The sequence below is a fragment of the Arachis ipaensis genome, chromosome B9, assembly GCF_059453495.1.
Source record: "Arachis ipaensis isolate K30076 ecotype BB chromosome B9, ASM5945349v1, whole genome shotgun sequence".
Classification (NCBI taxonomy): Eukaryota; Viridiplantae; Streptophyta; class Magnoliopsida; order Fabales; family Fabaceae; genus Arachis; species Arachis ipaensis.
In genome coordinates this window covers 100,689,110-100,702,870 of record NC_142444.1, presented here as the reverse complement: position 1 = coordinate 100,702,870, position 13,761 = coordinate 100,689,110, and the positions used below count along the sequence as shown (strand labels likewise).

Sequence of the window (13,761 nt, the reverse complement as noted above, 5' to 3'; positions counted from 1 at the left end):
CCAGCCATCAATCACACAATCTTAGAGTCTACCACAACTCACATAATGCACTTTTCCAATCAAACCAGCAATCACACAGCAACCATTCTCAAAATGTATCATCTCCAACCTCACAACCATGTGATGACAGTGGTAAATTTTGCAAGATTGGAAGCCATGATGGCACGGTTAGCAGGGGATATTGCTACTATTGCAGAGAAACAAGTACAAGCTGAAAAAAAGATAGATGCATACCAAGAGGAGGCCAGGTCTAATATAAAGAGCCAAGAGGTAGCAATCATAAACTGAAAACACAATTTGGATACTTATCCAAGCAAATACCAATGTCTACAAATGCATTTCCCAGTGATACCATGACCAACCCAAGAGGGAAATGCAAGGCCATCACACTAAGAAGTGGGAAGGTGGTGAAGGAGGCATCCTCCAGCCACAACTTACAAGAAGAAGAGGCTACAAATGACTCAGAAATAAAGGAGGGAGAAGAGATGCATATTCCATCTCCACCAAAGCAAGTCTTGAAGCCCTATCTACCAAAAGTACCCTATCCACAAAGGCTGAGAAAAGATGGGAAAGATAGCCAGTTTTCTAGATTCTTAGAGGTCTTTAAGAAGCTTCAAATTAACATACCTTTTGCTGAGGCACTAGAGCAAATGCCACTCTATGCCAAGTTCCTAAAAGAGCTCATGACTAAGAAAAGAAATTGGGGAAAAAAGGAAACTGTGGTGCTCACGGAGGAATGTAGTGCCATCATACAAAAGAAGCTTCCCCAAAAGATGAAAGATCCTGGGAGCTTTCAAATCCCCTACATCATATGGGATATTAGCATTGAAAAAGTATTGTGTGACTTGGGAGATAGCATCAACCTTATATCCTTGGCCATGATGAAGAGAATGAGAATTGAAGAGGCCAAACTAACAAGAATGGCACTTCAACTAGCTGATAGGACATTCAAGTTTCCCCATAGAGTAGTAGAGGACTTTTTAGTTAAGGTGGGAGAGTTCATCTTTCCAGCTGATTTTGTAGTGCTTGACATGGAAGAAGAGGCTAATACATCAATCATACTAGGGAGACCATTCTTGGCAACAGCTGGGGCTATAATTGATGTGCAAAAGGGAGAGTTAGTCTTAAGGCTGCATGAAAAAAAGATAGTGTTCAATGTTTTCACTGCAATAAGCTACCCAAAGGAGTTTATTGGAGAATGCATGATGGTAGACACAATGGAGAAGCTGATTCAAGGAGTCCTAGAAGAAGATCAATGTGAAGATGCAATGGAGCAAGAGCAACAAACATCATATGGTGAACTGCCACAAGAAATCATAGAAGGCTCAATCATGCTAGACAAGACGAACAAAGAAAAAGTGGAAGAACCAAAGCTGGAGTTGAAAACCCTGCCCCCAAGCTTGAAGTATGCTTACTTGGGGAGCAATGACACATATCCAGTAATCATCAACTCAAGCTTGAATGAAGAACAAGAAGAGGAGCTTATCAAAGTGTTAAGGCAACACAAGGATGCCATTGGGTGAAAACTTTCAGATTTAAAAGGGATTAGCCCTTCAATGTGCATGTATAAAATCCTTCTTGTGGAGGATGCCAAGCCCTCAATACAGCCACAACAAATATTGAATCCAACAATGAAGGAAGTGGTGCAAAAAGAAATGCTAAAGTTATGGCAAGCAGGGGTGATTTATCCCATCTCAGACAGCCCTTGGGTGAGCCTGGTTCAAGTAATTCCCAAGAAGGGGGGATCACAGTTGTGCCAAATGAGAGAAATAAATTGATACCAACAAGAATAGTGATTAGATGGCGCAGGTGTATAGACTACAGAAAGCTCAATAAAGCCACAAAGAAGGACCATTTTCCTCTACCATTCATGGATCAAATGTTGGAAAGGCTTGCTGGACATGAGTACTATTATTTTTTGGATGGATACTCAGGCTACAACCAGATTGTAGTGGATCTTAAAGACCAAGAGAAGACTTCTTTCACTTGCCCTTATGGTGTTTTTGCATATAGACGCATGCCCTTTGGTTTGTGCAATGCACCTGCCACATTCTAAAGGTGCATGCTATCCATTTTTTCTGATATGATTGAGAGGTTTATTGAGATCTTCATGGATGATTTTTTAGTGTTTGGTGACTCCTTTCCTAATTACTTACACCATCTTTCCTTGGTACTTAAGAGATGCCAAGAGACTAACTTGGTTTTGAACTGGGAAAAATGTCATTTTATGGTTACCGAAGGGGTAGTCCTTGACCATAAAATTTCTAAGAAAGGCATAGGGGTAGATAGAGCCAAGGTGGAAGTGATTGAAAAATTACCCCCACCTTGCAATATCAAAGCAATTAGGAGTTTCTTGGAACATGCTGGGTTCTATAGAAAGTTCATTAGAGACTTTTCAAAAAATTGCCAAACCTTTGAGTAACTTGCTTGTCTCTAATGTACCATTTATCTTTGATAGAGAATGTATGCAAGCTTTTGATGAGCTTAAAAGCAAGGTCTCCTCTGCACCTATTATAGCACTACTTAGCTGGGACTTACCTTTTGAATTGATGTGTGATGCATCAGATTTTGCTATTGATGCTGTCTTAGGACAAAGGAGAGACAAGCTAGTGCATGTCATCTATTATGCTAGCAAGGTCCTTAATGAAGCCCAAAGGAACTACACCACCACAGAAAAAGAACTCCTTGCTATAGCTTTTGCATTTGATAAATTTAGATCTTACCTCATTGGCTCTAAAGTCATTGTATTCACTGACAATACAGCTCTTAAATACTTGTTAACCAAGAAATAATCCAAGCCTAGACTGATAAGATGGATCCTATTAATCCAAGAATTCAACATTGAAATCAAGGATAGAAGTGGAGTAGGGAACAAGGTGGCTGACCACCTATCAAGGATCCCACATGAAGGGGATAAAGCACATAGCCCTAGGGCAAATGAAAGCTTCCCAGATGAGCAATTGATGATGATCCAATAGGCTCCATGGTTCGCAGACATAGCCAACTTCAAGGCCATTGGAGAACTATCTTCCAACATCAACAAGCACTTGAAAAGGAAGCTCATCAATGATGCCAAGCATTACATTTGGGATGAGCCTTACCTCTTCAAGAAGTGTGCTGATGGGATTCTAAGAAGATGCATCTCTCATTAGGAAGGGTAAGAGGTCCTTTGGCATTGCATGGATCTATTTATGGAGAACATTTTAGTGGAGAGAACACTGCAGCCAAGGTGTTGCAGTGTGGATTCTTTTGGCCTCCAATATTCAAAGATGTAAAGGAGTTTGTAATAAGGTGCAATGAGTGTCAAAGAGCTGGAAACCTACCCAAGAAGAATGAAATGCCATAAAGATTCATCATGGAGTTGGAGTTGTTTGATATTTGGGGGATTGAATTCATGGGACCTTTCCCACCCTCATACTCTAACAATTATATATTGGTGGCTGTGGACTATGTGTCCAAATGGGTGGAAGCCATAGCAACATCAACAAATGACCAGAAAGTAGTGATCAATTTTTTGAGGAAGAACATATTTAGTCGGTTTGGGATTCCAAGAGCTCTTATAAGTGATGGGGGAACTCACTTTTGCAACAAGCAATTAGAGATACTCCTCCTCAAATATGGTGTTAAGCACAAAGTAGCAACCCCATACCATCCACAAACCAATGGTCAAGCTGAAATTTCAAATAGAAAGCTCAAGAGAATCCTTGAGAAAACTGTTGGGAACTCAAGAAAAGATTGGTCCAAGAAGCTAGATGATGCATTGTGGGCTTATAGAATAGCTTTTAAAATACCTATTGGCATGTCTCCATACCAATTGGTGTTTGGAAAAGCTTGTCATCTACCAGTGGAGCTTGAACATAGAGCATTTTAGGCTCTAAAGATGTTGAACTTTGATAATCAAGCTGCTGGAGAAAGAAGGTTGTTGTAGCTCAATGAGTTAGAAGAATTCATAACTCAAGCTTATGAGAATTCCAAGATTTACAAAGAGAAAACAAAGAAATTGTATAATCAAAATCTGGAAAGAAGAGAGTTTTTAGAAGGTCAAAAGGTGTTGTCATACAACTCAAGACTCAAATTTTTCCTAGGGAAGCTGAAGTCAAGATTGTCTGGACCGTTCACAATCATCAAGGTTTCTCCTTATGGTCATGTGGAGCTCATGGATGACAAAACACAGAAGACTTTCACTGTCAATGGCCACAGACTTAAGCACTACTTGGGGGACTCATTGGATGAGCAAAGAGTGAACTATAACCTCAACTGAAGAGGAAGAATTGTCAAGCTAGTGACGTTAAAGAAGCACTAGTTGGGAGGCACCCCAACACTCATATCATTTCAATTTCAAGCTTTTTAGATTAGCTTATGTTTAGTCACTTAGGTTGTTTGTATTTTTAGTTTCTAATTGTTAGTCACTTAGTTGATAGTTTCTTTGAACTTAGTTTCAAAAGTTTTTTTAGTTTTGCTAGAAATGCAACCTTGCATGCTACACTATATGATGTTGTTAATTAGGTTGAGAAACTAGCTAAAGAGCTAAGTTTGGTATGGACACTAACCCACTTATTTTGAGCTTACATCACAATAATTGAATTAATCTTAAGAGTAAGCCCAAATTTAAGTTTGGTGTAGCCACCACCATAAGAGACCCATGCGTACAGCCCAATTGATTAATGTCTGAATGCAATTAGTAAATTGGTGGGTGCATGAAACGGCCACTTTATTGTGTACATATAAAATGGAAGTGGAAGGGTGTGAAAGAATTAATTTTATTCCAATCATAATGTATACAATAAAGTTCAATCATGAGACCAATTACTATATGCAATGAACCTAAGTTTGGTGTCCAAGAGACACAAATTAAATGCTATTTAACTAAAGAAAAATGAAGCAACTTTTGATCACTAATGAGGGTTTGTAACTAAATTTTCAGGAAGAGGTGGGACCCATAAGGCATTGAACACTCACTAAGTCAAGAGGTCAAAGTGTACTTCACACTTTGGAACTCAAATTTCTGAAGAAAGCTGAACAGCCTTGGGGTTGGCACTTCCCCCACGCTAGGCGCCACTTCCAAGTTTGAAAACATTCAATTTGTGTTATCAATTCCCACCTTCCAGATCTTTCATTTTACCCCTATATATTGCACTCTCCTACCCTTCCTCATCACACCTTACCAACACCTCTCCTCTCATCCGAAACCCTCACTCCCCCTTCTCTACGTTCTTTCTTTCTTTCTTTCTTTCTTGCCTTCTTGATTGGGACAATCAAGTCCTAAGTTTGGTGTTGAAGCAAACCCTTGCTTTGCTTTCTTTCTTTCCCTTCTTTTAACCCTCTTCATCACTCTTTTAACCCTTCTCATCACACTCAAATGGCACCACCAAAGGCCACTAGATCAAAGAAGAGAAAGACCAAGTAAACCTCCTCTAGGTCTTCCAGCTACAATGAGTTTAAGTTCCTCTCATTCTTCCAGCAAAACCAGTTTTATGGTTGGGTGAGTGAGAGACAAATAGTCCCTGAGGTTGGCTTCTAACTAGGGAGAGACGAGCAAAGAAAACTCACTATGGAGATCAATAGTAGAGGCTGGGCCATCCTATGCAACCCACCAAAGAAGGTGGTAGAAAGCCTAGTAAGAAAGTCTATGCCAACGCCATGCCACAACCGGGTCAAGCATTGAACTATTGGTATGCGAAATTGTTACTCTGAGGTTGTAAAATTTGTTGTTCGTTCTCTCCCTGGCAATGGCGCCAATAACTGGTGCACAATACCATGATCCAAACATAACTTCACAACTTCGCACAACTAACCAGCAAGTGCACTGGGTCGTCCAAGTAATAAAACCTAACGTGAGTAAGGGTCGATCCCACGGAGATTGTTGGTATGAAGCAAGCTATAGTCACCTTGTAAATCTCGGTCAGGCGGATATCAAATGGTTATAGTATTTTCGAATAATAATAATAAATAAACAGAAAATAAAGATAGAAATACTTATGTAATTCATTGGTGAGAATTTCAGATAAGCGTATAGAGATGCTTTCGTTCCTCTGAATCTCTGCTTTCCCACTGTCTTCATCCAATCAGTCTCACTCCTCTCCATGGCAAGCTTTCTGTAAGGGCATCACCATTGTCAATGGCTACATCCCATCCTCTCTGTGAAAATGGTCCAAATGCTTTGTCACGGCATGGCTAATCATCTGAAGGTTCTCGATCATACTGGAATAGGATTTACTATCCTTTTGCGTCTGTCACTACGCCCAGCACTCGCGAGTTTGAAGTTCGTCACAGCCATCCCTTCCCAGATCCTACTCGGAATACCACAGACAAGGTTTAGACTTTCCGGATCTCAGGAATGGCCATCCATGGGTTCTAACTTATACCACGAAGATACTAATAACTCGGACTCGGTCCCCTGTATTAGATATCTAAGAGATATTCATTCAAGCTTGTTTGCATGTAGAACGGAAGTGTTTGTCAGGCACGCGTTCATGAGTGAGAATGATGATGATTGTCACATAATCATCACATTCATCTTGTTCTTGGGAACGAATGGATATCTTAGAGGCAAAATAAGTTGAATTGAATAGAAAAATAGTAGTACTTTGAATTAAATCACGAGGAACAGCAGAGCTCCACACCTTAATCTATGGAGTGCAGAAACTCTACGGTTTGAAAATATATAAGTGATAATGGTCCAGGCATGGCCGAATGGCCAGCCCCCAAACGTGATCAATATGATCCTAAGTTGAACTAAAAATCATAAGATGTCTAATACAATAGTAAAAAGTCCTATTTATACTAAACTAGTTACTAGGGTTTACAAAAATAAGTATTTGATGCATAAATCCACCTCTGGGGCCCACTTGGTGTGTGCTTGGGCTGAGCTTGAAGTTTACACGTGTAGAGGCTTCTTTTGGAGTTGAACGCCAAGTTGTAACATGTTTTTGGCGTTCAACTCTGGTTCGTGACGTGTTTCTGGCGTTTAACTCCGGACTGCAGTGTAGAACTGGCGTTCAATGCCCTTTTGCATCATCTAAACTCGGCCAAAGTATGAACTATTATATATTGCTAGAAAGCCCGGATGTCTACTTTCCAACGCAATTGAAAGCGCGCCATTTTGAGTTCTGTAGCTCCAGAAAATCCACTTTGAGTGCAGGGAGGTCAGAATCCAACAGCATCAGCAGTCCTTCTTCAACCTCTGAATCTGATTTTTGCTCAAGTCCCTCAATTTCAGCCAGAAAATACCTGAAATCACAGAAAAACACACAAACTCATAGTAAAGTCTAGAAATGTGAATTTAACATAAAAACTAATAAAAACATCCCTAAAAGTAACTAGATCCTACTAAAAACATACTAAAAACAATGCCAAAAAGCGTATAAATTATCCGCTCATCACAACACCAAACTTAAATTGTTGCTTGTCCCCAAGCAACTAAAAATCAAATAGGATAAAAAGAAGAGAATATACTATAAATTCCAAACTATCAATGAAACATAGCTCCAATCAGATGAGCGAGACTTGTAGCTTTTTGCCTCTTGAATAGTTTTGGCATCTCACTTTATCCATTGAGGTTCAGAATGATTGGCATCTATAGGAACTCAGAGTTCAGATAGTGTTATTGATTCTCCTAGTTCAGTATGTTAATTCTTGAACACAGCTACTTTATGAGTCTTGGCCGTGGCCCTAAGCACTTTGTTTTCCAGTATTACCACCGGATACATAAATGCCACAGACACATAATTGGGTGAACCTTTTCAGATTGTGACTCAGCTTTGCTAAAGTCCCCAATTAGAGGTGTCTAGGATTCTTAAGCACACTCTTCTTTTGCTTTGGACCTTGACTTTAACCGCTCAGTCTCAAGTTTTCACTTGACACCTTCATGCCACAAGCACATGGTTAGGGACAGCTTGGTTTAGCCGCTTAGGCCAGGATTTTATTTCTTTAGGCCCTCCTATCCACTGATGCTCAAAGACTTGGATCCTTTTTATTTATCCTTGCCTTTTGGTTTTAAGGGTTATTGGCTTTTTGCTCTTGCCTTTTGGTTTTAAGAGCTTTTGGCTTTTTCTGCTTGCTTTTTCTCTTTTTTATTTTTATTTTTTTTTTGCCATTTTTTTCTTTCTTTTTTTTCTGCAAGCTTTTGTATTCACTGCTTTTTCTTGCTTCAAGAATCATTTTTATGATTTTTCAGATTATCAAATAACATGTCTCCTGTTCATCATTCTTTCAAGAGCCAACATATTTAACATTCTAAAACATCAACTTCAAAAGACATATGCACTATTCAAGCATTCATTCAGAAAACAAAAAATACTGTCTCCACATCAAAACTCATGTACTTCTTGTTCTTTTGAATTAAAAATATTTTTCTTTTAAGAGAGGTGATGGATTCATATTCACTACTTTAAGGCAAAGTTTCTAAATACTAATGATCATGTAATAAGACACTAACATAGATACGCACTTAACATAGAGAAAACAAAAAACATAAAATTTGAGAACAAGGAATGAGTCCACCTTAGTGATGGTGGCATTTCCTTCTTGAGGAACCAATGATGTTCTTGAGCTCTTCTATGTATCTTCCTTGTCTTTGTTGCTCCTCCCTTATAGCTCTTTGATCTTCTCTAATTTCATGGAGGATGACGGAGTGTGATGAGCGGATAATTTATACGCTTTTTGACATTGTTTTTAGTATGTTTTTAGTAGGATCTAGTTACTTTTAGGGATGTTTTCATTAGTTTTTATGTTAAATTCACATTTCTGGACTTTACTATGAGTTTGTGTGTTTTTCTGTGATTTCAGGTATTTTCTGGCTGAAATTGAGGCACTTGAGCAGAAATCAGATTCAGAAGTTGAAGAAGGACTGCTGATGCTGTTGGATTCTAACCTCCCTGCACTCAAAGTGTATTTTCTAGAGCTACAAAACTCGAAATGGCGCGCTTCTAATTGCGTTGGAAATTAGACATCCAGGGATTTCCAGCAATATATAATAGTCTATACTTTGGCCAAGAATAGATGACATAAACTGGCATTCAACGCCAGCTTTCTGCCCAAATCTGGCGTCCAGCGCCAGAAAAGGAGCCAAAACCAGAGTTGAACGCCCAAACTGGCACAAAAGCTGGCGTTCAACTCCAAGAAGGACCTCTACACGTGCAACACTCAAGCTCAGCCCAAGCACACACCAAGTGGGCCCCGGAAGTGGATTTATGCATCAATTACTTACTTTTGTAAACCCTAGTAGCTAGTTTATTATAAATAGGACCTTTTACTATTGTATTAGGCATCTTTGATCAGTTGTATGCTATCCTAGATCACGTTTGAAGGCTGGCCTCTCGGCCATGCCTGGACTTTCACTTATGTATTTTTAATGGTAGAGTTTCTACACTCCATAGATTAAGGTGTGGAGCTCTGCTGTTCCTCAAAGATTAATGCAAAGTACTACTGTTTTCTATTCAATTCATCTTGTTTCGCTTCTAAGATATTCATTCGTACTTCAATCTGAATGTGATGAACGTGACAATCATCATCATTCCCTATGAACGCGTGCCTGACAACCACTTCCGTTCTACCTTAGACTGAATGAGTATCTCTTAGATCTCTTAATCGGAATCTTCGTGGTGTAAGCTAGAATGATGGCGGCATTCAAGAGAATCCGAAAGGTCTAAACCTTGTCTGTGGTATTCCGAGTAGGATTCAATGAATGAATGACTATGACGAGCTCCAAACTCGCGATTGCAGGGCGTTAATGACAGACGCAAAAGGATAGTAAATCCTATTCCAGCATGATCGAGAACCGACAGATGAATAGCCGTGCCGTGACAGGGTGCGTTGACCATTTTCACTGAGAGGATAAGATGAAGCCATTGACAAGGGTGATGCCTCCAGACGATTAGCCGTGCCGTGACAGGGCATTGGATCATTTTTCTGAGAGATGACCGAAAGTAGCCATTGACAGTGGTGATGTATCACATAAAGCCAGCCATGGAAAGGAGTAAGACTGATTGGATGAAGATAGCAAGAAAGCAGAGGTTCAGAGGAACGAAAGCATCTCCATTTGCTTATCTGAAATTCTCACCAATGAATTATATGAGTATTTCTATCCCTATTTTATTATATTATTTTCGAAAACTCCATAACCATTTGATATCCGCCTGACTGAGATTTACAAGGTGACCATAGCTTGCTTCATACCAACAATCTCCGTGGGATTCGACCCTTACTCACGTAAGGTATTACTTGGACGACCCAGTGCACTTGCTGGTTAGTTATGCAAAGTTGTGAAGATATGTTTAGACCATGGTCCTGTGCATCCGTTTTTGGTGCCATTACCAGGGAATCAATTTCGAACAACAATTCACAACCTGAGTAGCAATTTCGCATACCAAGTTTTTGGCGCCGTTGCCGGGGATTGTTCGAGTTTGGACAACTGACGGTTCATCTTGTTGCTCAGATTAGGTAATTTTCTTTTTGTTTTATTTTCAAAAATTTTTCAAAAATCTTTCAAAAATTTTTCTTTTGTTCTCGAAAAAAAAAATGTTTTCAAAAATATTATTTTTCTTCAGAATTTTTAAGAATGAATTCTAGTGTTTCATGAAGCATGTTGAAGCCTATCTGGCTGTAAAGCCATACCCAAACTACTTTGGGATTGGTCTTCAACTAATCACCTCAATAGAGTCATGCCCAATTCTTCTGGATAGGGCATGTTAGGCTTGTCATGTCTGAATTACACTCATATTTTTATTAAAGCTTGGCTGGCTATTAAGCCATGCCTGACCCTTTGATTGGAGCTTTAAGACTAACATGGCAAGATTCCTGAAATTCATATTAAAAATTTTGGAATCCTTATTTTTATTTTTCACAATAATTTTCGAAAAAAAATTAAAAGAAAATACAAAAAAAATTATAAAATCATAAAAATCAAAAATATTTTGTGTTTCTTGGTTGAGTCTTGAGTCATGTTATAAGTTTGGTGTCAATTGCATGTGCATCTTGCATTTTTTCGAAAATTCATGCATTCATAGTGTTCTTCATGATCTTCAAGTTGTTCTTGGTAAGTCTTCTTGTTTGATCTTTGCATTTGCATGTTTTGTGTCTTTTCTTGTTTTTCATATGCATTCTTGAATTCTTAGTGTCTAAGCATTAAAGAATTCTAAGTTTGGTGTCTTGCATGTTTTCTTTGCATAAAAAATTTTTCAAAAATATGTTCTTGATGTTCATCATGATATTCACGGTGTTCTTGGTGTTCATCTTGACATTCATAGCATTCTTGCATACATTCATAGTTTTGCATCATTTTTCTTGTTTTTGTCTCTCATCATAAAAATTCAAAAATCAAAAAAATATCTTTTCCTTTTTCTCTCTTAAAATTTCGAAAATTAGATTTGACTTTTTCAAAAAATTTTAAAATCTAGTTGTTCTTATGAGTCAAATCAAATTTTCAATTTAAAAATCTCATCTTTTTCAAAAATCTTTTTCAAAAATCAAATCTTTTTCATTTTTTTTAGTTATTTTTGAAAATTTTAAAAATATTTTTCAAAAATCTTTTTCTTATTTTTTATATCAAATTTTCGAAAATAACAATAACAATTAATGTTTTGATTCAAAAATTTCAAGTTTGTTACTTGCTTGTTAAGAAAGATTCAAACTTTGAGTTCTAGAATCATATCTTGTGATTTCTTGTGAATCAAGTCATTAATTGTGATTTTAAAAATCAAATCTTTTTCAAAACTAATTTCAATCATATCTTTTCAAAATATCTTCTTATCTTATCTTTTTCAAGAATTTGATTTCAAAATATCTTTTCTAACTTCCTAACTTCTTATCTTTTCAAAACTTGTTTCAACTAACTAACTAACTTTTTGTGTGTTTCTTATCTTTTTCAAAACTACCTAACTAACTCTCTCTCTCTCATTTTCGAAAATCCCTTCCTTCTTTTTCAAAATTTCTTTTTAATTAACTATTATTTTAATTTTTAAATCTAAATTTTCGAAAAACTACTAACATTTTTCAAAAACTATTTTCAAAAATCACTAACTCTTTTTCAAAAATTATTTTCGAAAATTCCTTCTCTCTCATCTCCTTCTATTTATTTATTCATCTACTAGCATCTCTCCCTCACCCACCAAAAATCTGAACCCTCTCTCTCTTTCTGAGTTCAGATTTTTCTCTTCTTCTTTTCTTCTACTAACAATAAGAAACCTCTTTACTGTGACATAGAGGATTCCTCTTCTTTTCTTTTTCTCTCCTCTTTCTTATGAGCAGGGACAGAGAAAAAGGCATTCTTGTTGAAGCTGATCCAGAACCTGAAAGGACTCTGAAGAAGAAATTAAGAGAAGCTAAATTACAACAATCCAGAGACAACTTGATTGAAAATTTCGAACAAGTAAAGGAGATGGCAGCCGAAAATAATAATAATGCAAGGAGGATGCTTGGTGACTTTACTGCACCTAATTCCAATTTACATGGAAGAAGCATCTCCATTCCTGCCATTGGAGCAAACAACTTTGAGCTGAAACCTCAATTAGTTTCTCTGATGCAGCAGAACTGCAAGTTTCATGGACTTCCATCTGAAGATCCTTTTCAGTTCTTAACTGAATTCTTGCAGATATGTGATACTGTTAAGACTAATGGAGTAGATCCTGAAGTCTACAGGCTCATGCTTTTCCCTTTTGCTGTAAGAGACAGAGCTAGAATATGGTTGGACTCTCAACCCAAGGACAGCCTGAACTCTTGGGATAAGCTGGTCAAGGCTTTCTTAGCTAAGTTCTTTCCTCCTCAAAAGCTGAGCAAGCTTAGAGTGGATGTTCAAACCTTCAGACAGAAAGAAGGTGAATCCCTCTATAAAGCTTGGGAGAGATACAAAGGACTGACCAAAAAGTGTCCTTCTAACATGCTTTTAGAATGGACCATCTTGAATATATTCTATGATGGTTTATCTGAGTTATCAAAGATGTCATTGGATACTTCTGCAGGTGGATCCATTCACCTAAAGAAAACACCTGCAGAAGCTCAAGAACTCATTGACATGGTTGCAAATAACCAGTTCATGTACACTTCTGAAAGGAATCCTGTGAATAATGGGACGCCTGTGAAGAAGGGAGTTCTTGAAGTTGATACTCTGAATGCCATATTGGCTCAGAATAAAATATTGACTCAGCAAGTCAATATGATTTCTCAGAGTCTGAATGGAATGCAAGCTGCATCCAACAGTACTCAAGAGGCTTCTTATGAAGAAGAAGCTTATGATCCTGAGAACCCTGCAATAGCATAGGTGAATTACTTAGGTGAACCTTATGGAAACACCTATAACTCATCATGGAAAAATCATCCAAATTTCTCATGGAAGGATCAAAAGCCTCAACAAGGCTTTAATAATGGTGGAAGAAACAGGTTTAACAATAATAAACCTTTTCCATCATCCACTCAGCAACAGACAGAGAACTCTGAACAAAATACTTCTAATTTAACAAACTTAGTCTCTGATCTATCTAAGGCCACTGTAAGTTTCATGAATGAAACAAGATCTTTTATTAGAAATCTGGAAGCACAAGTGGGCCAACTGAGTAAAAGGATCACTGAAATCCCTCCTAGTACTCTCCCAAGCAATACAGAAGAGAACCCAAAAGGAGAGTGCAAGGCCATTGACATAAGCACCATGGCTGAACCCAAAAAAGGAGAGGAGGACGTAAATCCCGAGGAGGAAGACCTCCTGGGACGTCTAGTGACCAATAAGGAGCTTCCCTCTGAGGAACCAAAGGACTCTGAGGCTCATCTAGA

The 13,761-nt window shown here is 38.0% G+C and overlaps 1 protein-coding gene and 1 non-coding gene across 2 annotated transcripts; one reads left to right on the top strand and one right to left on the bottom strand.

The window, feature by feature from the left end:
- The first annotated feature begins 323 nt into the window (after positions 1 to 323).
- On the top strand, positions 324 to 1,523 carry LOC107615673 (uncharacterized). Its single transcript, XM_016317719.1, has 2 exons — positions 324 to 738; positions 853 to 1,523. Exons 1-2 carry the CDS (start codon positions 324 to 326, stop codon positions 1,521 to 1,523), a joined length of 1,086 nt encoding a protein of 361 aa, XP_016173205.1.
- An 11,249-nt stretch (positions 1,524 to 12,772) lies between these two features.
- LOC148545636 (small nucleolar RNA R71) lies at positions 12,773 to 12,880 on the bottom strand. The gene has a single exon (XR_015900376.1). It is a non-coding gene; the product is annotated as a small nucleolar RNA R71 (small nucleolar RNA).
- Positions 12,881 to 13,761: the final 881 nt, after the last annotated feature.